Source organism: Lepus europaeus, chromosome 9 (genome assembly GCF_033115175.1).
Source record: "Lepus europaeus isolate LE1 chromosome 9, mLepTim1.pri, whole genome shotgun sequence".
Lineage (NCBI taxonomy): Eukaryota > Metazoa > Chordata > Mammalia > Lagomorpha > Leporidae > Lepus > Lepus europaeus.
The window spans coordinates 110,280,504-110,307,671 of NC_084835.1; the positions used below are offsets into that span (position 1 = coordinate 110,280,504).

Here is a 27,168-nt window from a genome sequence, read left to right on the forward strand (position 1 = left end):
AAAACCCGTGCCTGTTCTTGTCCCCTCTCTGGTGCCCCGGTTGTTAGCTCTTCCTATGTGTTCTCCTATTCTCACAAGCCCGATTATCATTGATTCTGCACAGAAATCCCCTCCATAAAGACCTCTCTGAGGCTCCAGTGGCTGCCCCTGTGCTGTCACAACCTGTACACATTTCCTCCATACCCCTGATGTTGCAGAAGAGGTGAGGGTCGTGTTGTTTATTTCCCCCACTTGAGTTCTGTCTATCCCTCATGTAAAGCTGAGTGCTTGCCAAATTGTGGGTGCTTAATACATGTTATTTTTCATGAATACTTGGATTTATTTGCTTCTTACAAATTGACAGTGAAAATTAATGAGGCTGTTTAGTGGGGATGCATGTTCCACATCAGCAGCTGTTACCTTATGAGTGCGGGAAAATGCAGGAAATGGCTGGGAGCCTCGGCGTTAGCGCCGTCAGTGCTGTCAGGGAGCATGGTTGATATCGTAGACAGGTGGGATCTGAGGGAAGAAGGAGGAAGCAAAGTGTCACACACTAGGGCTCCAGTTGCTCCAGCTGACACAGGAGTTACTCTAGGAGCTGGTAGATCAACATGCTGTGTCAGGGCATCACAGGCAGTTGTTTGGCCGATGATGTCTGTAAAGTGAGGTGCCTGTTTCTTCAAAAAGGTTTTTTGGAAAACATCATAATAAAGAACTGCTTCGTGGAGCCTTGCGATAATTACACTTACACTATGCAACAAACCATCTTCCCTTTCCTTTAAAATATACTAATTATTTTTATATGCTCTTATAGAATACATGTGCAGCATTTCTTCTTTTTTAAAAAAATATTTATTTATTTATTTGAAAGTCAGAATTACACAGAGAGAGAGAGAGAGAGAGAGAGGTCTTCCATCCAATGGTTCACTCCCCAAATGGCTACAACGCCAGAGCTGTGCCAATCCAAAGCCAGGAGCCAGGAGCTTCTTTCGGGTCTCCCACATGAGTGTAGGGGCCCAAGGAGTTGGGCTACTACCTTCTACTGCTTTCCCAAGCCATAGTAGAGAGCTGGATGGGAAGTGGAGCAGCTGGGTCTCGAACCAGCACCCGTATTAGATGCCGGCGCCTTAGGCCAGGCATTAACCCACTGCGCTGCAGCACCAGCCCCACAGCATTTCTTCTAATTCATGAGTTTCTTTCCAGCTGTTATTTATCTCACTTTTTCTCAGAGTTGGATAATTTGACTATTTTTTACGAGTTTTTTTTTTTTTTTTAAGATTTTATTTATTTATTTGGGAGGCAGAGTTAGAGAAAGGAGAGACACAGACAAAGAGGTCTGCCATCTGCTGGTTTACTCCCCAAATGGCCGCAACTGCTGGAGCTGGGCTAATCCAAAGCCAGGAGCCAGAGCTCCTTCCAGGTCTCTCCCGTGGGTGCAGGGGCCTTAGCACTAGGGCCATCTTCTGCTGTTTTCCCAGGCCATAGCAGAGAACTGGATGGGAAGAGGAGCACCCAGGACATGAACCAGCACCCCTATGCGATACCAGCACTGCAGGTAGAGACTTAGCCCACTATGCCACAGCGCGCAGCCCCTACCAGAATTTTAATTATAGCGAAGTACCTGTTGTTAGCCACGTCCTAAACTGAGCTTCAAAGAGGTAGTTTCCTATTAGTCATGTTTTAGGCAGATGTAACATTGTCTTTAAAAATGTATTCTCAAGAAGATTGTAGTACAATAAACAGAGATAAACACTTTTAACAACATAGAATGTATTGGTACTGTTTTTTTTTTTCTTCAATCTCATCCAAATGTTTAGTTTTCTGTTTTTCAGTTATTCATCCAATACCTGCTTGTTGAGTACCTCACTAGTCAATCATTGTTGAGGACTATTGAAAGCATCTGAAATAGTACTTTATGTTAATTCCAATAGGGTAGCACCTTCGAACTCTATAATTTTTATGAACAAACCTCCTTTAATGTGCAGTAGTATAAAAGAGTGATTTCTGCTTATCCACTATTAAAGGAAATAGTTGCGTTTTCACACAGATAAGTAATAACATTTAAAATGTATCCAGACTGCATTGCAGTGCCATTTACTCTAGGCTGAACTTAACCTAAGCACTTACATCTCAGTTCCTGTCCTAGCAGATTAAATTACTAAAGGATCTTAAAAGGTTGATTCATTTGTTCATTCAACAAATAGTTACCTGTCATGTGCCAGGCAGTGCCTTACTGGTTCATTCTTTTAAGCATCTACTCTTATTGAGCATCTGATGTCTCCAGTGTATGTTGTTCAGGATGTAAGGGGAAAAGGAGCAGTCCCTGCTCTCCGGGAGGTCAAGGTCTAGTGGATTAAATAAATACGAAGATAATTAGAACAAGGGACATCCAGTTGAAACAGAGGTTGTGGAGGAGTTGACATGGACTTGAGTCTTAAGAGGAATAAGGGAGATTTTACCAGGTAAAAGGCAAGAAAAGCTTGAAGAAAAGAGTCCCAAGCACAAAGAAACAGCATGTGGGAAGACATAGATAAATGAGAGCATGATACAGACAGAAACTAATTGCTCTGATGTGGCTGAAACAAAGTGGGTGATGAGGCAGAAGGTGGAAGGTGGGGGTGAAGGACCTCATTTGACATACTGAGGAATTTGGGGAGCAGATTGAAGGGCACAGTTGGGAGCAGCTGAAAGACAGAAGCTGGAATGTGATCAGACAGAATAAAAGGCAGTAGAGAAGATAGCATTATGAACAAGACTAAAAGCAAAGATGCATTGCCTCCAGGGGAAATGTGATGTGGGTCAGAACCAGGGCATGGAATTGGATGAGATGAACAGGAGCCTCAGCCAGAGGATCCTGGTGAGCCCGGGGGTCTGGGCTTGGGTGTGAGGGGACAGGGGCTTGGGGTATAGTATGCCCTGCAAAGCAGCATCTGCACAACGGTCACCCCCATTATCTGTATCACTAAGCACCCTACTGAGCCCAGTTTGTAACTTGGTAATTTAGAGAATGAGTTATTTTATACCTGCGGAGCTCTAAAAGTTTGAATCTTTGGGTAACATTAAAAAAGAGTTTTTTCTAGTTATATAAAATTCAATGTTGCTCTGAGTAAATTTTACCATAAAGTATCCTCTTTACTTGTGCCCCAGCTTACCCACACTTGTCAGTCCCTCACAACACAGTAGTTTGTAGTCTTCCTGTGCTGATGGGCACCTTAGCCCATTATGAACCAGTGCTACTACTGTTTTTCAGTCTTGATGTCCAGTCACTATTCATCTGACCATTATTTATAGTTTTTTTTTTAACTTTTATTTAATAAATATAAATTTCCAAAGTACAGCTTTTGGATTGCAGTGGCTTTTCCCCCCCATAACTTCCCTCCCACCTGCACCCCTCCCATCTCCCACTCTCTCTCCCATCCCATTCACATCAAGATTCATTTTCAATTCTCTTTATATACAGAAGATCAATTTAGTATATACTAAGTAAAGATTTCAACAGTTTGCGCCCATGCCGAAACACAAAGTGTAAAATACTGTTTGAGTACTGGTTATAGCATTAATTCACATTGTACAACACATTAAGGACAGAGATCTTACATGGAGAGTAAGTGCACAGTGACTCCTGTTGTTGATTTAACAATTGACACTCTTGTTTATTGTGTCAGTAATCACCCTTGGCTCTTGTCATGAGTTGCCAAGGCTATGGAAGCCTTTTGAGTTCGCCAACTCCGATCTTATTTACACGAGGTCATAATCAAAGTGGAAGTTCTCTCCTCCCTTCAGAGAAAGGTGCCTCCTTCTTTGATGACTCATTCTTTCCGCAGGGATCTCACTCACAGAGATCTTTCATTTAGGTCTTTTTTTTTTTTTTTTAAGGAGACTATTACCTTATTAATGTTTAGGGTGAGTAATTCAGTAAATATCTACTCGAAGTAGCAGTGTATGGGACTTTTAGACATTGTGGTATCTTTGTCCATTGGAGCAGCTGTAATGAAGTACCTTAGGCTGGGTACTTTATAAACATCTGAAATTTATTGCTCAAAAATGACCTAATGACTGTTACTATTTGGGAGCAGTGATATAAAACATTTTATATGGAAGCATTGTAATATTTGAAATCTGTTGAGAATATATTTCTCCAAAAATACATTTTACCCAATCTCTTCCTCTTTTCAATCCAATTCTATTAGATTTAGCTTTTTAAAGAATTTTTGCAAATAAAAGGAAGATTTTGAGTGTACTTCATTTAAGCCTCACGTAGTTTTCATGAAAGAGGAAGCATTACCATTTAAAGCTAGCATGTGGGGCTGATGCTGTGGTATAATGGGTACAGCCACCATCTGTGACACTGGCATCCTTTGTGGGTTCTGGTTCAAGTCCCGGCTGTTCCACTTCCAGTACAGCACCCTGCTGGTGCACCTGGGAAAGCAGCAGAAGATGGTCCAAGTACTTGGGCCCCCAAACCCACATGGGGGACTGAGAGGAATCTCCTGGCTCCTGGCCCAGCTCCAGCCATCGTGGCCATTTGGGGAGTGAGCCAGTGGCTGGAAGATCTTTCTGTCTCTCTTTCTGTAACTCTGCCTTTCAATAAATACATGAATCTTTAAAAAAAAAAAAAAAAAGAAAAGGTAGACTGTAATTTTGGTTTGATCAACATGATGACCCATAGGTTAGATCAGGGAGAACCTGTTGTAGAATCCAGCTACCAGATGCTGTGGCAGAAGGCTGCCTTTTTTTCCTTATGCATAGTAAGAGTGGCTTACCTGCCACTGTCTTTGGCCAGTTCCTTATTTAGCTTCTCCTGAAGTATCTTATTTTGAGTGTATGCCCTCTGCCTTCTCCTCACTAAACATATTTTTTGTTAGTTTTGTTGAAGAAAGCCCTTCAGATTTCCTTTTAGTGCTGGAACTTTAGCTTCCATGGCCACAACAGGCATAGAGATTTTGTGAGCAATAAGAAAAGCTCCTACCCTTATGATTTTTCAGTTAATGCTTAATTTTAAATATAGAGATAAAAAGGAAAGACAGAATAAAGAATAAAGAACATGGATTTTCTGTTATTCAAAGAAAATTAAAAAAAACTTTACTACATTTAGAAAACTGTTTTAAATGTTTATGACATGGGGCTGGTGCTGTGGCGCAGCGGGTTAAAGCCCTGGCCTGAAGCACTGGCATCCCATATGGACGCCGCTTCGAGTCCCGGCTGCTCCTCTTCTGATCCAGCTCTCTGCTATGGCCTGGGAAAGCCTAGAGGATGACCCAAGTCCCTGGGACCCAAAAGAAGCTTCTGGCTCCTGGCCTTGGATTGGCGCAGCTCCAGCCATTGCGGCCATCTGGGGAGTGAACCATCGGATGGATGACCTCTCTCTCTGTCTCTACCTCTCTCTGTAACTCTGTCTTTGAAATAAATAAAATAAATTTAAAAAAAGTTTATGATAGAGTAGCAAATAAACTTTTTCCTCATTTGTCCAATATACCAGACCTATGGGTTTGGTATTCATAGATAGAATTACTGAGGGTCAGTCACTTAGTCTGTTGGTTCTCCTGTGTCTCTGGGGCCAACATTGTGACATGGCAGATAAAGCCACCACCGTGATGCCACCATCCCATATGGGTGCCAGTTTGAGACTGGCTGCTCCACTTCTGATCCAGCTCCCTGCTGATGTGCCTGGGAGGGTAGTAGAGGATGGCCAAGTGTTTGAGCCCCTGCACCTAAGGGTAGGAGGACCCAGATGAAACTCTAGCTCCTGCTTCGGCCTGACATGGCTCTGGCTGTTATGTCCATTTGGGAGTGAACCAGCAGATGAATGATCTCTCTATCTCTGTCTCTCCTTTTTCTGTAACTCTTTAAAATAAATCTTAAAAGAAGAATGAGGCCGGCGCCGCGGCTCAATAGGCTAATCCTCCGCCTTGCGGCACTGGCACACCGGGTTCTAGTCCCAGTCGGGGCACCGATCCTGTCCCAGTTGCCCCTCTTGCAGGCCAGCTCTCTGCTGTGGCCAGGGAGTGCAGTGGAGGATGGCCCAAGTGCTTGGGCCCTGCACCCCATGGGAGACCAGGAGAAGCACCTGGCTTCTTCCATCGGATCAGCGCGGTACGCCGGCAGCAGCGCGCCTACCGCGGCGGCCATTGGAGGGTGAACCAACAGAAAAAGGAAGACCTTTCTCTCTGTCTCTCTCTCTCACTGTCCACTCTGCCTGTCAAAAAATAAAAAAGAAAAAGAAAAAGAAGAATGAAGGAAAAAAAAAAAAAAAGATGCTCATGTCCCATATTGGAGGACCTGGGTTCTGTACTCCTGACTTCAGCTCCCTGCTAATGCACATGCTGAGAGGTGGTGGTGCTGACTTAGGTCATTGAGTTCCTACCGTACGTGTGGGAGCCCTAAATGGCATTCCTGGTTCCCTGCTTCAGTCATAGCCCATCTCACCCCAGGCCGTACAGCCTTTTGGGGAGTCAACCAGCAGCCCTTGCTCTCTTTCTCTCTCTCTCCCTGTCAGGTAAATATGTAAATTTTAAAAACAAAACTGCATCTGTAGTGAGCCTTCTCAGACTTTATTTTCTTGTTGTCATTTCCTAAGCAATAGAACAGTTATTTTTGCAACACCTGATTGAGGTGCGTATTACAAGTAATCTGGAGATGATGTAAATGTACAGGAGGTTGTGTAGACTGTGCCATGCAACCTGAGAGACTTGAGCATCCTTGGGCTTTCTGTTGGCAGGAGGTCCTGGAACTAATGCCCCCAGGTACCAGATGCCACATCACAGTGAGCGGTCAGACTGTCGTCCTGCACAGGGTAGGAGTAGAGAACACCTCCAGACCATCTCTTTCTTGTTTCTGCTTGTCCTGCAGTGCGTGGACCTGAGCTGTAATGAGCTAAGTGAAGTCACTTTACCAGAGAACCTGCCTCCTAAACTGCAGGAGCTGGACCTGACTGGGAACCCTCGCCTTAGCCTGGATCACAAGACCCTGGAACTGCTGAAGTAAGTGTCTAAAGCAGCGGAGCCCATCGTCGCTCGCTAGAATGGGATCTGTAACTTTAGTAAATCATGAGGCAGAGCATATGGAGCATCCACTGGCTTATTAACTGTATCTTCACACATCCCTGGACGTAAAGGGGAAAACAGTGAAAAACCAAAATATGAAATTAATCACAATATTTACTGATAACATGGTTGTGACACTTAACGCAAAGGTTAAGAAAAGAGATGAGGGGCCAGCGCTGTGGCACAGTAGATTAATCCTCTGCCTGCAGCTCCAGCATCTCATATGGGTGCTGGTTCGAGTCCCAACTGCTCCACTTCCAGTCCAGCTCTCTGCTATGGCCTGGGAAAGCGGTAGAAGATGGCACAAGTGCTTAGGCCCCTGTACCCATGTAGGAGACCCAGAAAAAGCGCCTGGCTTCAGATCAGCCCATCTCTGGCCATTGCAGCCATTTGGGGAGTGAACCAGTGGATGGAAGACCTTTCTTTCTGTCTCTCCCTCTCACTTGTCTGTAGCTGTACATCTCAAATAAACAAATATAATCTTAAAGAAAAAGTTGAAAGAGATGGATGATGTAGGGAAAACTTTTTAGAACTCAACTCTTATTTAAACAAAGGTGGGAATGTGGGGCAGTTAGGTCCTGCTACAGTGCTTTTCATGCTTTGGAAGAGAATTTGTTGATGCTGCTTCATTCTTGTTGGTACAGAAGTACAGGTCGATATTGATGTTTGCTAGGTAATATATTAAAGGTAACTACAGTTAGAAAACGCCTTTTTAAGGATGTTCATCACAGAACTCTAAATATCCATTAGTAGAAGTAAATAAATTGTGCTCCTCTTTGAATATTATACAGCCATTCAAGTGATTTTGAAAGATCTCTACAGTATAATAAAGTGAAAAGAAAATTTGCCAAAAAATTCTTTCAGTATAATCCTATTATTCGCAAAATAAATTTGTGTGCACTGAAAAGATCCATAACAAAACATTAAAACAGTGTTTTTCTCTGCATAATAGGATTGTGGGAAGTCTTTGTTGTCTTTAAACTTTTCTGTATTTTCAAGTTTTTGTGCTGCGTCCTGAAGAGTCAGAGTCAGTCTTGAACGCTGACTTGCCCAGTCATTGTGTATGCCATAGATGCTGATACAGTGCTAACATATCTGTCACTGACACTCATTTGCCACTATCTTAGATACAACTGAAGAGTAGAATTTAGGTGAGTGGCCCATGAACACTGTCCTAGGCTTTAATGCAAACCAAAATTTGAAAAGACTTTAGGATGATTCCTGGATAGAATTAAGCCCAAGTAGTGCCTACTTGTTGAAATTTTAGTACATAAAGGAATGGAAAACTGGTTTGTGTGTATAGTTGGAGAAATTTGCCTAAGTTCTGTCTTGGGGAGGACACAGGTTCTCTCCACTGTTTCATCAGCCTTGGCCAGTGCCCCTCAATCTGTCCAGACCTCAGTCTTCTTAAAGATGAGGAAGACGGCCTGTATGACCTCTGCTAACTTTTCAGGAATGAGTACATGGATTATCAAAATATATTTCACCTTCAGATAACTCTTGAATTTTTTTTGGCAAATATGAGTTTGTGTCAAAAATAAATATATCAATATTTGTTAATAAATGGAACTAGCTATTTAGAGAAAAATAAAATTATAGTTTAATCTCACACCAAATTCCCTCTGAGTTACAGAGTTAAATCTGTAAAATGAAATAATTTGTCAAAGTAAGAAGAAATCATATGAATATAATCATAAACTAAAAAGAACTTGAGACCAAAGAGAGGGAGAAGAAACTCACAAGAAATCGATATATATATAGATTGGTTTTGATATTTATGTTGTATATATTTACACAAACTTTTTATACATAAAGTTGTAAATGTATTTGTCCAAACTTTTTATACTTAAAAGTTTTAAATGTCAGAGTCCAAAAACTATGAAGAATAAATCTAAAAGACAAATGACAAACTAGTAAGAAACATTGCCCTCCCTCAAAAAAAAAAAGTGCCATTCTTTTTTTTTTTTTTTTTTTTTTTTTAAGGATGTATTTATTTATTTGAAAGAGCTACAGAGAGAGAAAGAGAGAGAGAGAGGTCTTCCATCGCTGGTTCACTCCCCAGTTGGCCGCAACGGCCGGAGTTGTGCGGAACCAAAGCCAGGAGCCTCCTCCGGGTCTCCCATGCAGGTGCAGGGGCCCAAGGACTTGGACCATCTTCCACTGCTATCCCAGGCCACAGCAGAGAGCTGGATCAGAAGTGGAGCAGCCAGGACTAGAACCGGTGCCAATATGGGATGCCGGTGCTTCAGGCCAGGGCATTAACCCACTGCGCCACAGCGCCGGCCCCAAAAGTGCCATTCTAGGAAGTGAATTATTTCTTTGAAGACTGTGTTCTGTAGCAATTATTAATGTCTTTAGAAATGAACCTTCACATTCCCTAGAACTCATGACAGTAGCTTATGAGAACCTGGAGGAGAGCCTTGGGAAGCTCTCACGGTGCTGCAGTTGCCGATGTCTGAAATGTAGTACCAGGGCATACAGAGAGCAAGTGACGGAGGACTGCCTTTGTTAGTCTTTTTTTATTGATAAGATTGAAAACCTTGCAAACAGGCTTTATAACCTTACTCTAAAACGAAGTGTTAATTTGACTTGGAGATTTTTTGTTGACACCACACATGATTTATGTTTTGTAGCTTTTTAGGATGGGGGGAAATTGAGAGTAGAAATTTTATTTAGACAAATATTTTTAAGTCCTAGAGGTGTTGTCCCTTGTTTCTAGAATCAAGATGAGTACTAATTAAAAATTGATTTACTTAGGTTTTTAACTGGTTCTGGAGAAAGATATTCAATATTAGATTTTGGAGTTAATGAATTCCAACAAATAATTTAAATTCTTGGGTCCTTTGCAGACGTATTTAGATGTTTAAAAGAGATGATGCATATACTTTTGTTTAAGAGGAGAGAAAATCTTGTGGCAGTTTACAGCCAGTAAGCAGGATTTGTTTGGCCATGTGGTAGCCAGCTTCTACAGACCTGCTTCACCATCTGTTACGACTTCCTGTTTGTGGGCACTGAGTGCTTTCTAGCAGACCTATTTGTAAGGAAGCCCACTTTGAGAGTTTAGTGTTTGTTTTTTCTCTTTTGGGTTCTCCTGGACCAGATAAGTCACTTGAGATCTGATTAAGATTAAATAGTTTAAATACATGACATTAACTTGTAGTCTATTAAAATCTCCCTTGTTTACTTAGTTTACATGTGGGCTTAATTTTGTTGTAGTGGTCTAAAGCATGGGTGGCTATAGAGGTGAGCAATGGAGCCGGCACCACGGCTCACTAGGCTAATCCTCCGCCTGCACCGCTGGCACCCCAGGTTCTAGTCCCGGTTGGGGCTCTGGGTTCTGTACCAATTGCTCCTTTTCCAGTCCAGCTCTCTGCTGTGGCCCGGGAAGGCAGTGGAGGATGGCCCAAGTCCTTGGACCCTGCACCCACATAGAAGACCAGGAGGAGGCACCTTGCTCCTGGCTTTGGATCAGTGCAGTACACCGGCTGTAGCAGCCATTTGTGGGGTAAACCAACAGAAGGAAGACCTTTCTCTCTGTCTCTCTCTCTCACTGGCTAACTCTGTCAAATAAATAAATAAATAAATAAATAAGTGAACAATGAATTGGAAGTGCCTGGGAATGTCAGGTTCTTGATAAGGTTTGTTAAGTATTTGAGGGTGTGCTGTGAGCAGAAATTGGGTTTGGGGATGAACGTTGCAGAATTCTCTCCCATCACTTCAACATAGTAATTGTGGCTTTGGTTTTGTTCTTTTCAAGTCTAAATATCCATAGTGTAAGAATTCACTCAATTTGATAATTAAAAAGTTTGTTTTTTCATGCCAAAGACAAAGCTACCCTTTTCATTCCTAGGAGAGAACAGCCGTTGAGTGTGAAGTATAGTAAAGTTTCCAATGGCTGCTTTATAATGTCCATAAAAATTTAGTTTTTAAAAGATTTATTTATTTATTTATTTCAAAGGCAGAGTTACAGAGAGAGAGAGAGAGAGAGAGAGATCTTCCATCTGCTGGTTCACTCCCCAAATGGCTGTGATGATCTGCTGGGCCAGTCTGAAGCCAAGAACTTCATCTGGGTATCCCACTGAGGTTGCAGGGACCCGAGTATTTGGGCCATCCTCCACTGCTTTCCCAAGTGCATTAGCAAGGAACTAATCCAAAGCACAGCAGCTGTGACTCAAACTGGCACTCGGATACGGGGTGCTAGTGTTGCAGGTGGTGGCTCCTACTGTGCCACAACACCAGTCCCAAAACTACTTTCATGCTCTGGGTATATGCCCCTTGGTTTTCATTGCGACAAATAGCTGGTTCTTGTTGCTGATAAATACTTTGGACACACTACACACAGTAAGAAATACTCAGTACAGGTGCTTATTATCAGCAGATGAAGGTAGCAGTTCACACATTTGGTTTTCATACCTGTTCTCTCCATGTGTCCCTTTCTAGTAACATCCGCTGTTTCAAGATTGACCAGCCTTCGGCTGGAGATGCATCTGGAGCCCCGGCTGTGTGGAGTCATGGCTACACCGAAGCTTCAGGTGTGAAAAACAAGTAAGTAGACCAAACTTTGAAACCAGCACCGGCTCCTGCCTGTCTCACTTCTTTACTGGGGTAACAAGAAACACCGTGCTGCGGCACACGTTTTTCTTTCTTTGAGTAGGTTTCTGCAAAGTGAGGCTCCCTCATGACTTACATTTGAACTGAGGTCCTGCTTGGCGTCACATACTCTCCCTTTGTGAGAATGTTGCTAGGCTACAGTGTAACTGACACATTATATCTGTGTAAGGCTCCAGTGTTTGGAAAAGGCCTAAGTATTGAAATACATCCCTGCTCCTTTGAAAAGCCCCTTTATCTTTCTCTGAAGCCTGTTTACCAAGTAAAACAGGGACAGTATTAAAGGAGAAGTAGCTTTGATTGTCCATACTCAAGATCACTTATCTTATGGACTGGGAGCTGCTTTTACGATCCACATTAGCTTGGCAGGAGTTGGATGTCTGCTCCCTGTGATGTCACCTGCTTGTCTTGCCACCAGGACTAGTCTGTCTTAACTTCTGTTTTTTACCCTGTATTTCCACCAATCTTCTCTCAGATACAAATGTTGGTTTTCCTGAAAAAACCATCATCGAGTTTTTCAGGCTTGCTTGCATTTTATGAAGAGATGCTAATAATTACCAGGATAATAAGTACCAGAAAAATAAAGAATCCTATAAATTAGAATAGTCATAATTTAATTAGTATAAAAACAGAAAGCATTGAGAGTAGGGGAAGAAAGAGAGTAGAGGAAGATCCAGTACTAGCAAGCATTAGTATTCAACCCAGGGTACACATTAAAGTCAGTCCAGTGAGGAGCTTTAAAAAATCCCCCAACCTAGACCCATTGAATCAGAATGTGTTTAACCCCCTGGGTGATTCTGATGTGTGTCTGGGATTGTCTGTATGTCATCTTTCCTAAAGGTGAGATTTGGCCTTGTGCTGTGTAGAGAAGAGGGAGCCCCCTTTGCAGCTCTTCCTTTCTGTTTGTGCAGCAAAGGCAGGAGAAGCAGGGGAGGCCCGTCTCTGGTGGGCTCTGGTGGGCTGGCTTCTGGCTGTTGCCTTATTTCTGTGTACTTAGCACAAGATCTCATTGTATTGGGTCTGTTCATATGAGACAAGTAAGCATTAGGTCTGTGTTTGTGCATGACTCCCCCTGCCTCAGTTACTTGTCTTAACATTTGTTACACTGAAGTGTAAACCAAGAACAGGAAAGTGCATAAGTAGGTATATATTGTGAATTCTCCTCACCCAGACCAGTAATGGAAGTGAGCAGCACCAGGAAGTCCCAGCCCACTATGGCTCTTGCTTTTGTATCCTTCGGTTTTGCCAGAGTTTCTCAGGTGTGCTAGGCTGCTTGTCTGTATTTGTTTGCCTTTTGCATTGTGGATAAGATGGTCACGTGAACCAAGAACCTGCCACTGGCCACCTTGAAGGAAGGGGAGGACCGTCCTGCTTCCCCATCTCAGTAGAAATCTGTTCTCCCTTGCCGTGCCTGTTGCCCTGGGGGCCAGTGTTACTGCTGTCAGGTCAGTTCAGATCCTCTGTCCATAAAAATTTAGCAGGGAGCAGGAGTTGTATAAGTTAGGCCCTTCCTCAGGCCAAAAACAAATGGGAATCGTCAGCCGGAAAGAAACCCTAAGAGTGATCACTTCTGTACTTTAAAAAAAAAAAAACATTATTTCTTTGTGTATGTGCTGTCCCTATAAATCCATTCTAACAAGGTGGAGTTTACAGAATAATGATTATTGAGTTTAATTGTGCTAATAATGACTGTATAGTTCTATGTGACTTTTTTTTAATACATAGAGGCAAGAATTTCAAAGTTCTGAGACAGGAGCCAAACTGCCTAGCTTTGAATCTGGACTCTGTATTTGTTATGTGCTCATGGGCAGTTAGGCAAATCTTGGGTTAGCTGAATTTTCTCATCTGTAAGGAAGGGAAGACTACCACCCATTGTCATAGAGCTGGGTAAGGATCGCTTAGTCCGTATATGTGACGTACTCTGAGCAGGGTGTGCCATCTGATGCATCCCATTTAAGTGTTAGCTACTGTTAATAAAGTGATTATTACTATTATTATTTATCCCTGAATGAATAAGGGCAGGGATTGTATTCACGTTTATATAGGGTATCTCTCTGTGATCTATTGCGAGTATTTAGTATCTTTCTTTTTATTGTTTACTGTAAGAAGGTATGGTCTGTACTCAGTGAAATTCACCCTCCCTAGTGTACAGTTCTGCATGTCTCATTAAAGAATATCATTACGTAACCATCACCACAGTCCAGATACAGAGCAGTCAGTTCTATTTAGCCCCCAAACTCACCCATGCCTCTTTGTCAGTTCTCCTAACTCTTAGTCCTTGGCAACTCTTGATCTGTTTTTTGTCCCATTAGTTCTGTCTTTTCCAGAATGTCAGACAGTTGGAATCATACAGGCTCAGCCTTCTCAGTCTGACTTCTTGCACGTCGCCTAATGCACTTGAGATTGATTTGTATTGCTGCATGTGCCAGTAGTTTGTTCCTGTTTACAATAAGTAGAATTCCATTACATGGATGTTTTAAGGGTTTGTTTTTCCATTTGTGATTTGAAAGATATTTAGGTTGCTTCAGGTTTTTAGCACTTATAAATGAAAATGCTATAAACAGTTATATACTGGATTTTGGGTGAATGCATGTTTTCATCTCTTGGGTGGATCTTTGAGGTGAGATTGCTAGATCTTATGGTAAATGAGTGTTTACTTTTATTAAAAACAGCCAAACTGAGGCCGGCGCCGCGGCTCACTAGGCTAATCCTCCGCCTTGCGGCGCCGGCACACCGGGTTCTAGTCCCGGTCGGGGCACTGGTCCTGTCCCGGTTGCCCCTCTTCCAGGCCAGCTCTCTGCTGTGGCCAGGGAGTGCAGTGGAGGATGGCCCAAGTCCTTGGGCCCTGCACCCCATGGGAGACCAGGAGAAGCACCTGGCTCCTGCCATCGGACCGGCGCGGTGCGCCGGCTGCAGCGCGCCTACCGCAGCGGCCATTGGAGGGTGAACCAACGGCAAAGGAAGACCTTTCTCTCTGTCTCTCTCTCTCACTGTCCACTCTGCCTGTCAAAAATAAATAAATAAACAAAACAAAACAAAACAAAAACAGCCAAACTGTTTTCCAGAGTGCCTGTGCCGTTTTGCGCTCTGCGTAGGCAATGGATGAGAGTTCTGGTAGCTCCGCATCCATACCAGGACTTGTTACTGTCAGGTGGTGGCAGCTTTGGCCATGTAATAGTAGTATCTCATTGGGGTTTTAATTTGCTTTTTCCCAATGACAAATGACATTGAGTATCTTTTCATGTGCTTATTTATCATTTGTGTATCTTCTTTGGTGAGAATTCATTCTTTCAGTTAGATATGATGTGTTACCTGAAAATTTCTTACATACACCCTTTGTCAAGTTAAGAAAATACTTTTCTATCCTTAGATTGCTATAGTTTATATATAAAATTTTATATATTTGTTATATATATAAAGGAGTACCAGATTTTATCATGCACTTATTCATCAATTAAGATGATCATATGGTGTTTCTTTAATCTTGATTAATTTTAAAATAATGCTGGCCTCATACAATGAGTTGGTGAGAGTTTCCTCTTCTTGCGTTTTCTGGAAGAGCTGATATAGAATTAATATTTTACTTTCCTTAACTGTTGAAAGAATTCACTAGTAAAACCATCTAGGCTTGGAATTTTCTTCGATTTTTAACTAAACATGAATTTTAGTATAAGATTATCTCTTGTTTTCTTGAATGAATTTTGATAATTTGTGTCCTTCAAGGAATTTTTCTAGCTTTCAAATTTATTGGCATAGACTTGGTTGTAATATTCCATTGTTATCCTTTTAATCTCTCTGGGATATATGATGATGTCCCTCTAACTGCTCATTCCTTATATTGGTAATTTTGGTTTTTTTTTCTCCTGCTTTGGAGTTTGTCAGTTTTATTGATACTCAAAGAACAAGGTTTTGGTTTTGTTGATTTTTTGCTTTCATTTTCTGTTTTGTGGTTCAGTTTTTAATTTTTATAATTTTCTTTCTGTTTGAATTTGTTTTGCTCTTTTTCTGATTTCTTAAAGGGGAAGTCTAAGGCATTGATTGAGATAGCTCTAATTTTATAATAAAAGCATTTAGAATTATAAACTTTCTAAGCAGTTTCTTCAGTATGGCTGAAGATCATAATTTGTATGACTTGAATCCTTTAGATTTACTGAGATTTTTCTGTTTTTCTTAGAATGTACTCTTTCTTGGTAAAAGCTCTGTGTGCATTTAGGAAAAAATGTGGGTAGTGTGTCAGGTCAACATTGGTTGATAATATTGTTCAAGTCTAAGTATTCATACTGATTTTTCTGTCTCCTTGTTCTGTTTGTGATTGAATGACTGTCGTTATGTATTTGTTTCTTACAAGTTGCATCAGTGTTTACTTCATGTATTTTGAAGTTCTGTATTGGGTGTGTCGGCATTTACAATGTCACAACCTTGGTGAACTGAATCCTTTAGCCTTGTGAACAACTCTCTTTATTCCTGTAATGTTCTTTGTTCTGAAATATACAAAATACTTTGTCATAACCATTCTAGCTTTCTTTGGATTAATGCTGGCATGGTATACCCTTTTGTTTTCATTTATGTTTAACCCATTTGTCTCTATATTTACAGTTGGTTTCTTATGGGTGGCAGATAATTAGGGCTTGCTTTTTTATACCTACCTTTTCTGTCTTTTGAGATAGTGCTTAGACCATTCATATTTAATGAAATTTTTGATATGGGAAGTTTTAACCCTTCCAACTTACTATTGTTTTCTGTTAGTCTCATCTGATTTTTACTTCCTTTTCCTTCTTGTTCTTCCATCTTTTGGATTATTTCTTAGGATTCTATTTTTGCTTTCATTATTGTTTAGTTCTACCTTTGTGGGGGAGGTTGTTTGGGGCTTATGGTATGATCATTAATTTTATTACAGTTTACCTTCAGTTAGCCTTGTATCACTTCTTACATAAGACCTTACAGATAGAAGTGCTCCTTCTATGCCAGTTTTTGTGCTGTTGTCATGTGTTTTAGTTCTACATTTGTTGTAAACTCCAAGGTACAAGATTACTTTAGTAAGCTGTTTTCTAAAGCTGTGTTTCTCAGCTTCACCACTATGGGCGTTTTGAGGCAGGTCATTCTTTGTTGTTGTTGGGTTGGAAAGAAGGGAGAGGACTGTCCTGAGCACTGTTCAGTGTTCCGTAGCATCCCAGGCCTCTACCCACCAGATGCCAGTAGCAATGCTGTCCCCCACCCTCTTCGTAACAGTAAAAATGTTTCCTGGGGGCAGAATCGCCCCTACTGAGACCCACTGTTCTAAAGTGATTTCAAAAACAAGAACATTTTTATATTTACTCACCTATTTGTCATTTCCAGTGTGCTTCATTCTTTTGTATAAATCCAGATTTCCATCTGGTATCATTTTTTTCTGCCTCAAGGGTTTCTTTTTACATTTTTGTAGTGCCAGCCTTCTGGTGGTAAATGCTTTTATTTGTGCTTTTGAAAATGTCTTTATTTCACCTAAACTTTTCAAAGCTGTTTCTGCTGATTGATAAATCTAGGTTATTTTCTAGTGTTGCCTTTTTCCTCTGGGTACTTTAAGCTCTGCTCTCTCCAGCATTGTTTCCCATGAGAAGCCTTCTGTCACTCACAGCCTTTTGCCCCCACCTCACCCTCCCACCCCTGCCCTTGGTCTTCAGCATCCATCTAATTTTGATGTGCTCCATGTTTCCTTGCTTGCAGTTTGTTGAGCTTCTTCTGTCTACAGGTTTAGAGCTTTCATCCAGTTTTAAATATTCACAGCCACTTAAATACTTGAAGATTTTCTGTCTTTCTTCTCTTTTGAAGATTCCAGTTTCATGTATCTTAGGCTACTTAAAGGTATTCCACCAGTCACAAAGACCCCTCTCCATCCACCACACACAGGTAGCCTTCTTTTCTTCCTCTTTTTCAGTTTGCATAGTTTCTGGGACATAGTTAAATTATTGGAGAACTGTTTGATTCTTCTGAGCAGTGCCAGGGCTGGCTCCCAGCAGCTCTGCTGCCTCAGTTCCCTGCATGGAACACAAGCCACAGCTGCAGCCACCTGTCCTCCCTGAGCTGCAGACCCACACCCTCAGTGGCCACCACCAGTCCCTGCCCAGCCTGGGTCCTTGTGCCAGGAGCAGGCAGGGCAGGCAGCAGCCTCTCTCGGGCATCATGGACTTGTGCTTCTTACTGCTTGGATTCTATTGTTTTTTGTTTGTTTGTGTTGCCTGTTTTTAGCCATTTGAGATCTTTCCCCTATTTTTGTAACTTATAAATATGTTTATTTTTTAGTGTTTCAGATATTAATCTATTTTGGTCAGATGTGGAGATTTCTCTTAATAACTTTATGTGAATGTGTAGATACATAATCATTATATTATTTCCCATGCCTTCTTTCTCTTCCCCTTCTTCCATTTAAAAATCAAATCCTCAGAAGAGAATGGTGGGAGAAGACATGTGTGAAGTATAATATGTGCTAATCATTTTCCTCTGCTTGTAGAATTGGTTGATACACATTAGTTGGGTTCAGTTTATCTATTCTTACTCTGTCCAGAGTCATAAAGAAAGAGGCATAGCTGGCATCGGCAGATTGGGTGGGGGAAGCAGAGTTGGGCTGGCATGGAGAAGGAAAGATGGACAGACTCGGCATGGAACGTTGTGCCTTTCAGGTTGTGTGTGGCAGCCCTGTCAGTGAATAACTTCTGTGATAACCGGGAGGCCCTGTATGGTGTGTTTGATGGAGACCGGAACGTGGAGGTGCCCTACCTTCTCCAGTGTACCATGAGTGACATTTTGGCTGAAGAGCTGCAGAAAACAAAAAATGAAGAAGAGTACATGGTCAATACATTCATTGTTATGCAAAGGTAAGAGTCCTTGCTGTATGTTTTCTGGCTCTTTGTGGGTTTACCCTCCAGTGGAGACCTGAAGAAGCTCCTGGCCCCTGGCTTCTGTCTGCCCAGCCTCTGCCGTTGCTGCCATCTGGGGAGTGAATTAGCGGATGGAAGACCTCTCTCTCTCTCTCTGACTCAAATAAATAAATCTTTAAAAAAAAAAAGAAGAATGAAAAATTGACACCCACTCATCTCAAAGCACTGTTTTTGGTAATGAATACCCAAGACGCATTTAGGATTTTGGTGTTGTCCAAGCCTCAGGGTGGACTGTGACCCAGTGTGAGACATGCTGATGTTTAGAAAACTTCACAGAATATTGAGTCATTGCCAGGAATTTAGTTTCTCTGAGAACTGGGCCTCACTGGCCTGTAATACCATAGTTTTTCCAGATTGTTAATGACAGCCACCCCCACCCCACCCCCTGCCACCACCCAAATCCCTTGAATTCCAGAGATTCTTTAGATCTTCTGGTGTGTGGACTTCTCTGAAATGTACCATTTCAAACCCAGTTTATTGACCCTTAGGAAATACCTTGTGAAATTGAGATGGCCTTTTTTTTTTTTTTTGACAGGCAGAGTGGATAGTGAGAGAGAGAGAAAGGTCTTCCTTTTTGCCCTTGGTTCACCCTCCAATGGCCGCTGTGGCCGGCGCACTGCGACTGGTGCATTGCGCTGATCTGAAGCCAGGAGTCAGGTGCTTCTCCTGGTCTTACATGTGGGTGCAGGGCCCAAGGACTTGGGCCATCCTCCACTGCCTTCCCGGGCCATAGCAGAGAGCTGGCCTGGAAGAGGGGCAACCGGGATAGAATCCGAAGCCCCAACCGGGACTAGAACCCGGTGTGCCGGCACCGCAAGGTGGAGGATTAGCCTGTTAAGCCACGGCACCGGCCGGCCATTATTTTTTAAAGATTTATTTTATTTACTTGAAAGGCACAGTTACACAGAGGCAGAGAGAGAGAAGTCTTCCATCCACTGGTTCACTCACCACATGGCTGCAACAGCCGGAGCTGGGCTGATCTGATCCAAAGCCGGGAGTTTCTTCTGGGTCTCCCACATAGGTGCAGGGACCCAAGGACTTGGGCCATCTTCTACTGCTTTCCCTGGCCATAGCAGAGAGCTAGATGGGAAGTGGAGCAGCTGGGACTAGAACCGGCACCCACATGGGATGCTGAGACTGCAAGTGGCTGCTTTACCCACTGTGCCACAGTGCCAGCCCCAAAATGCCAAGTTTTAACCCAGGCTTTAACTCTTTATTTCTTCTCCCTCTTTAATTGTCCAAAGCAATATCACCAGGAGAATCTTAATGCCTAGAGCTTCCCACCTGCAATAAGGCTTTAGGTCACCTAGACATGTGGGCTGTTATTGGGCTCTTAGAGCTGAATAATATAGCAATTCCATTGCTTAAAGAATAGTTCATTCTTATCTTCCCTTCATGGCTTTGCAGGTTACAAAGATTTGCCTGTCTGTGAATGTTGCACTATAGACTCCCCCCTGCCCCGTCCCCGCGTGTGTGCGCTCATGTCAGACCCACCAGTGATGCATGTATTAATGGTCCAAAGGTCATTGGAACAATGATCTTTTCTGTGTCTCTGCTTTTCTTCCCACTCCATATTCTGCTAGAGGAAGTTGCTTTTTCTCAGGGAGTAGGAGAAATACCTACTGAGAAATGTTGTTTCAGGCAACCTTGAGAGCTTTACCTAAGTCATGAATGAATCTTAAAGAGCTCAGCAGAGGCAGGCCCACTGTAGTTCTTTATGGCTGGCTCACCTGTCTTTCAGATTCCCAGTGGTCATATACTTTTAGCAATGGGATGATGATAATAGCTAAGAGATAGTGAGTCCTTAATCTGCACAGTCATTGCTCTAAATACCTCACACATTTCCCCTAGAGATAGTAATATTGTACTCATTTCACTGGAGAGAAACTGAGGCAAAGGGCTGTAAGAGCTAGTAATTGGTGTGGCCAACATTTCTCTCCAGCAGTAAGAATGCAGAGAGTGTTTGAACTACCAGGCATGTCAGCTTTGCAGTTTTTACTATTCTTGTCCTAAAAGAAACACACGTGTCACACACAGCACGGACATGCATGTATACACATGCCATGCGCACATACCCCCCACGGTCCCCAGAGAAGTCTCCTTTTTGTAGTCTATCAAGTTCTAAATAAGAATTAAAAACAGAACCTGAAACTCAGATCACTGTACTTTCACAAATCACCGTGCCTTTGGAAAGAGAGAACAGAGCTGCCTTGGAAAGGTCTAAAACCACACCGAGTCCTGGTATCTGGGAGTCTCTTGTGTGCCTCCTTATGATCCATATTTGTTAAGAAGAGGCTACAGGGTGAGTGATGAGCTTTTTGGTGCTTAGAAGAATGGAATGTTCTTTGTTCCTGAACTAACACATGGGAGTAGGCAGCCCATGTTTCCCAGCACCCTGAAGCACTCCATGGTTGCTGACAGTGCCTAAGACTGCTCTTGTCAAACAGAGGAGCCTATTTTTCTTAACTGTGTTATATTTTTTCTTAACTGTGTTACTCCTCTACCACTCAGGAATAGCAGGTCCTGGGAAGTATCACCATTTGTTGGTGACAGTTCTTTGCTCCTTTTGATTTTCAGAGTTTGCAGATACGTCATGTATTCAGTAAGTCTGCAGGTCAGTGGTCATGAGAAAAGGATAAATCCTAAGCACTTGGTGTTTGATTACCAGAACATTCTTCCTATGAATCTTCTAGAATAGATAGTACTGGTCCCAGAACTCTTGCTATAGGGCAGGAATAGGAACAAGTTTAGTACTGAAAGGTTCATGCCAGTGAACACGCTTGTGTTCGGGTTACTATGAAGCACAGATATTAGTGGGTGTGGTGTGCTAATACCTGTTGTTACTTTACTGCTCCTTTGAGTTTTCCTCTCCTGGAAGCAGAGGGAATTTAGAGAAGAGGGTGGAGCATTGGGCAGCTGTCCTGCCATCTTCGGGCAGTGTCGTTGACATGGACGTGGCAAGCTAGACACAGCAATGCAGGGGCTCCATCTTTCCAGACTGGCTCCTGTGACTTCTAATGGTAAAGTCACCTCTCCCCTGTTTGTGAGCAGATGCCTGTCAGTGTGGGTGTGTGCTCTCAGATTCCAGGGCCTCTCTTCCTCTGCAAAGCTGAGTGGTGCCTGTAGTGCATACTTTGATGAAAGAGGCTGATTTTCCTGAATCCCCAGGTCCAACTCCCTCCTGCCCAGTAGGACCAGGGGTACAGACCTCCTGGTGGATGAACAAAACTCTTTCTGGATTCCAGGAAACTTGGAACTGCTGGGCAGAAGCTCGGAGGTTCTGCTGTCCTTTGCCATATCAAGCATGACCCTGTGGACCCAGGTGGTTCCTTCACCTTGACCTCTGCCAATGTGGGCAAGTGCCAAACAGTGCTCTGTCGCAATGGGAAGCCGCTGCCTCTGTCCAGATCTTACGTCATGAGCTGTGAAGAAGAACTGAAGAGGATTAAACAGCACAAGGCCATCATCACTGAGGTGAGGAGGGAGATTTTCCTCAGAACGGTGGGCAGGGCCGGGCCAGGTCATAGCAGCTGCCTTCAAAGAACATTTTTGAAGTTGGTTTAAAATTAGAGCTCCAAATCCATGTCATAGAGCAAATTCCTTGTCCGTTGTATCCAGAGACATTTGCTGCAGAGGAAGATAAAACATTTCTCTGTGTCGGTCAGGGACTTAGCGGCATGGCTGATAGGCATCACCCCTATTTGACCCTCACAGCCCCGTTGTGCAGCACTGGGTTGGGGACTGAGGACTGTACCCCTGAAATCACACTGCTGGATCACATAGCTACGCTCTGCCCCACGTGGGCTATTGCCTTGAAACTCTGTAGGCCCTGGTGTTCTCATACGTAGAGTGGCAATAGTGATGTATCTGTATCTGTCCCATCTTCCAAGGCATGTGTGACTCCTAAACGGTGAATGTCTTTGTACATATAACTAGTTATTTTGTTCATACCTTGTATTCCATTGGAGTAATACAGCGAATGGCTCTCACCTGGAAGCAGTTTTGTCTTCACAGCATCTGGACGTGTGTTTGGTCATCACAGCTGGGGCTGAGTGTGCAGTTGACATCTAGTAGGCAGAGGCCAGGACGCTGCTAAATCCCACAGTACACAAGACAGTCCCCACATCAGACTTCTCAGGCCCAGAATGTCAGTAGTGTCACTGTTGAGCCATTGAGAAACCCTGCAGTGGGTCTGTATTATAACAAGGTTCATGACCAGTAAGCCATCCAGAAGGATCTAGAAGCTCTCCTCCATTCACTGAGGCATCGCTTACGATGTCAGTCACCTGCCATGCGGGTGAAAAATGTGGGGGCACAGCAGTGATGTGAGAAGCCGTCCATTCTCTCAATTGCCAGATTGAGAGAACCATATGTGGTTGGAGGTAGCCATTGGTGAAAGTTTGTAGGCTGGCAGAGAAAAGGACAGATTCTAGATATAAAGGCCAAGAAGGTTTAAGATGTATCGTAAATGTCTGGGGAAGTGAGTACATTTTAGTTTTCTGCCTGTTCCAGGAGCAGAGAAGATTAAATACATAGTAGACGCTTTTAGGGAGCAGTCAGTCTAATGTGGTACAGGGTATATTGAATTAAAGACTCAATCTTGGGCCTTATGTGATTCAAGGTGAGTGATCAAAACACAAATACACAAAACCATCGGTTCTCGGGGAGAAATCTAAAGGATGGTCAGAATGACAAGGGGACTTTTTGCCAAATTCCACACTTCGGGCAAAAGTTACAACAGCAGAATCCAGGAAGTTTAAAAGTGTGCTTGATGCTCTGCTTTGCTAACTTTATCTGTAAGAATGCTGCCTGTTTGTAACTGGCATGGCCAGTTGTGTGAGGAGTTGGGGGCGGCACCCCTAGAACCAGCAAACGCCTTGCAACATCCCAAGTAAAGGAGTGTTGTAGGGTTGGAAAGGACAAGGATGCTCTCTGGAAGCAACAGCGGTCCAATAGATAGTCACTAAAAGTTGCATTTGTGCAATGGAGTCTTCTTTGCAAAGGTGTTAAAACTAGAGGCATGAAGAGGCACCTTTTGGATCTGAAGACCTCAGACTTGAAGAGTAAAGAACTGACAGGTGCATAGGGTGGGACAAAATAAAGGTCTTTTTGCTGGCAAATGGTCTGGAACTTTGGCTACTGATGTAAATGGCTTAAACCCAACTGAACCAAAGCCAGGAGACTTTGCCTTCTCCATTTGCTGCAAGGAAATCATAAGAATTGGCACCTCTCCCTTAGCATCTGCTTCCACAAGCACGAGCATTCTCACCCAGCCAGATTCTCTTCACTGATTAAAAGCACTTTCAGTGTCTGTCCCCCTGCGGGACCTTCAGATGCTTCCGCTGCCTGTGGTCCTTGTCCTAGCAGAGAGCAGCGTAATGTTTGGGCACGTTACCTGGAAGCACACCTGCCTCCTGTGTCTGTGCTCAGGACTGGCTTCTCTTGGCCTCTTCCTGCCCTGGAATCCTGTGGGTTTACAGGAGGAGCTCAGCAGCCACGCTGGCTGTGTGAGGCTGGAGGACAGCCTGCTTTACAGGTAGACAGCTCTCCCTACCCAGTGTGAGCAGGATCCCAACCGAGCAGATCAGCCAGATACTTGCCTTTGGAGTCTGCTGCTCCTTCCCTGCCCAGGCCTGCCCCTGGGGTTTCTGATGACAGGTTCACGTTAACTGGTCACTACAGGGTGAGCGGCCCTTCCCTCTGTGGGCCGCACTGCGCTCAGGGACCAGCGATAGCTGTACTGCTGCCGGAGGAGCTCTGTGTTCACTGTCTGATTGGGAACCTTCTTCTTCCAGGACGGCAAGGTGAACGGAGTGACTGAGTCCACACGCATCCTGGGCTATACCTTCCTCCACCCCAGTGTGGTGCCTCGCCCCCACGTGCAGTCTGTGCTGCTGACCCCCCAGGATGAGTTCTTCATCCTAGGCAGCAAGGGCTTGTGGGACAGCCTGTCCATCCAGGAGGCAGTGGAGGCCGTGCGCAATGTGCCTGATGCCCTGGCTGCTGCCAAGAAGCTGTGCACCCTGGCCCAGAGCTATGGCTGCCATGACAGCATCAGTGCTGTGGTGGTGCAGCTCAGCGTCACCGAGGACAGCTTCTGCTGCTGTGAGCTCAGTGCCGGTGGGGGCGTGCCGCCACCCAGCCCTGGCATCTTCCCCACCTCCGTCAACATGGTGATCAAGGATCGGCCCCCCGACGGGCTGGGCGTGCCGTCCTCCAGCAGCGGCATGGCCTCGGAGATCAGCAGCGAGCTCTCCACTTCCGAGATGAGCAGTGAAGTGGGGTCCACGGCCTCCGACGAGCCCCCAAACGGAGCCCTGAATGAGAGCAGCCCCGCCTACCCGAGCGAGCAGCGCTGCATGCTGCACCCCGTCTGTCTGTCCAACTCCTTCCAGCGCCAGCTGTCCAGCGCCACTTTCTCTAGCGCCTTCTCGGACAATGGCCTTGACAGCGACGACGAGGAGCCAATCGAGGGTGTCTTCAGCAACGGCAGCCGGGTAGAGGTGGAAGTGGATATCCACTGCAGCCGAGCCAAGGAGAAGGAGAAGCAGCAGCAGGTGCTTCAGGTGCCGGCCGAGGCCAGCGATGAGGGTATTGTCATCAGTGCCAACGAGGACGAGCCAGGTCTGCCCAGGAAGGCAGACTTCTCTGCCGTGGGGACCATTGGGCGCCGAAGGGCCAATGGCTCTGTCGCGCCCCAGGAGAGGAGCCACAATGTGATAGAGGTCGCCGCAGAAGCCCCCCTGCGGAAGCCTGGCGGGTATTTTGCTGCCCCCGCTCAGCCGGATCCTGACGATCAGTTTATCATTCCTCCCGAGCTGGAAGAAGAAGTCAAAGAAATCATGAAGCATCACCAGGAGCAGCAGCAGCAGCAGCCACAGCCCCCACAGCAGCCACAGCCACTGCCCCCGCCCCAGCTACAGCAGCCGCCACTGCAGCGGCCATACCAGGTGGACCAGCTGCCAGACTATTACGACACACCACTATGACCCGCTCTGAGTACTGTTTCAGAAATAAACTAACCAAGAAAGACTGAATGCAAGAGTCTCCCAGGCTCACATTAAACCAGGGGTTTTACTCCACATCCCAAACACTGTTCCCAACCCGTCTGCAGCCAATCTGTAGGTTCTCTTTCTCTTATTTTTTTTAATAACCACTTTTCTCTTAGTGATGCTTTATGAATATGATTTGAATTTGTTAATTTCTTCTAACATATCAGATGTGTAAAGACAAAGAACAAAAGGTTTAATATATTACAGAGAGACAGTTAATGATAATGTAATATTTTTTAAAATGGCTTTTTGTTTTGTTTGTTTGGCAGGCAGGGCAGGTTGCCATTGCTAAATGATTTAATAATGTTGTAATTCTGTATTTCTTGGGGGGGGTAAGGATTTTTTTTTTTTTTTTTGTCTTGAAAATGATAGACATTTGTAGAATATGGAGACTAACTCCTAGGAGTTGCTTTACTCTGTCAGGTGACTTAAGTCACTGGGATCCACTAATTTTCTCTGAGAGAACAGTTGATTGAGAAATTTCTATTGTAAATAGTTCAGTGTTGTATAGTAATGCTTAAAATGTTTTGTAGTCTCGGCATAAGGACATAGCCCGAATAACTGACTCTTTTGCTTCCCCTCTCATGAGCCTTCCTCGCCCCTGCCCCTCGCTCAGCTTCAGTTCATTCAGTGAGGAGGCCGAGTGGTGGGGTATTTCTGTGCAGATGAGGTCAACCTTGGGCCACTGGACAGGTGCTTGCACCCAGAGGCCCGAGAACCTGCTCCATTCCCTCTGTCCCTAGCCTCTTGGCTTTTACAGACACTTTTTAATTGTGTTCCATACTGCTGCCACAATCAGCATGCCTGTATAGCATTGCAGTAGACCATTTACATACCCAGAGTTATATTAAAGCAGGATGCACAAATGGACGTCATAATTTTTGTTATAATAAATATGAAATTTACAAGTAACGGACCCATCTGCTTTTGTCTCAGCAGCCAGATGTGTCTTACAGTCACACCAAGTTGGGTTTTGTTGGGTTTCGTGGGATTGGGTGGAATGTTGGGGACATCAGACATTTCTGACTTAGATTTTTTTAAGAGAAAAGCACCAAGCTACTTAACTCATGAAATGAGGTAGTGAAGGTAACCTGTGGCTAGCACTATACATAGCTGATCTTACAGGCTTTCTGTTTCTTTTTCTTTTTATGTAAGATTGAGGTCGTATAAAGGAGATCCCTGGAAAACAACCACTCCCACGACGCCCTGAGATCACATGAACAGGTTAATATTCCTTTTATTTGAACAACGAAAATCAAAAGCGGGCTGGCCCACTCTCCACCACCAGCAGAAATAATGTAGGCATAGTTAAGTGCACCTGGGAAATCCCATCCCATATTGCTAGCTGAGTCATCGAGCACATTCTCAGACTGAGCGCTCCATCCTCACTCACCTCGCCTCCCTCCCTGCTCTGCCTCCTGTGAACCGGTGAGGGATGCCTGTCTTCTTTCCTCAGGTGACCAGTGCTAACTGGCCAGAGCAGTAATGGAGCAGTTACTCTTTCCTGTAGACTCTGTTAGGCTCTGTGTTCCCACCTGGGTGGCCAGGCCAGTTGTCTGGCTTCATCCTGGT

The 27,168-nt window shown here is 44.0% G+C and overlaps 1 protein-coding gene across 1 annotated transcript in view; it reads left to right on the forward strand.

The window, feature by feature from the left end:
• The window catches only part of PHLPP1 (PH domain and leucine rich repeat protein phosphatase 1), a 237,815-nt gene extending 211,827 nt beyond the window's left edge, over window positions 1-25,988 (forward strand). The window contains exons 13-17 of the mRNA XM_062201773.1: window positions 6,829-6,959; window positions 11,463-11,567; window positions 18,287-18,481; window positions 21,790-22,018; window positions 24,340-25,988. Of these exons, the coding sequence (XP_062057757.1) occupies window positions 6,829-6,959; window positions 11,463-11,567; window positions 18,287-18,481; window positions 21,790-22,018; window positions 24,340-25,533 (1,854 nt within the window). The 3' untranslated portion in view covers window positions 25,534-25,988. The remainder of the gene's footprint in view (window positions 1-6,828; window positions 6,960-11,462; window positions 11,568-18,286; window positions 18,482-21,789; window positions 22,019-24,339) is intronic.
• Window positions 25,989-27,168: the final 1,180 nt, after the last annotated feature.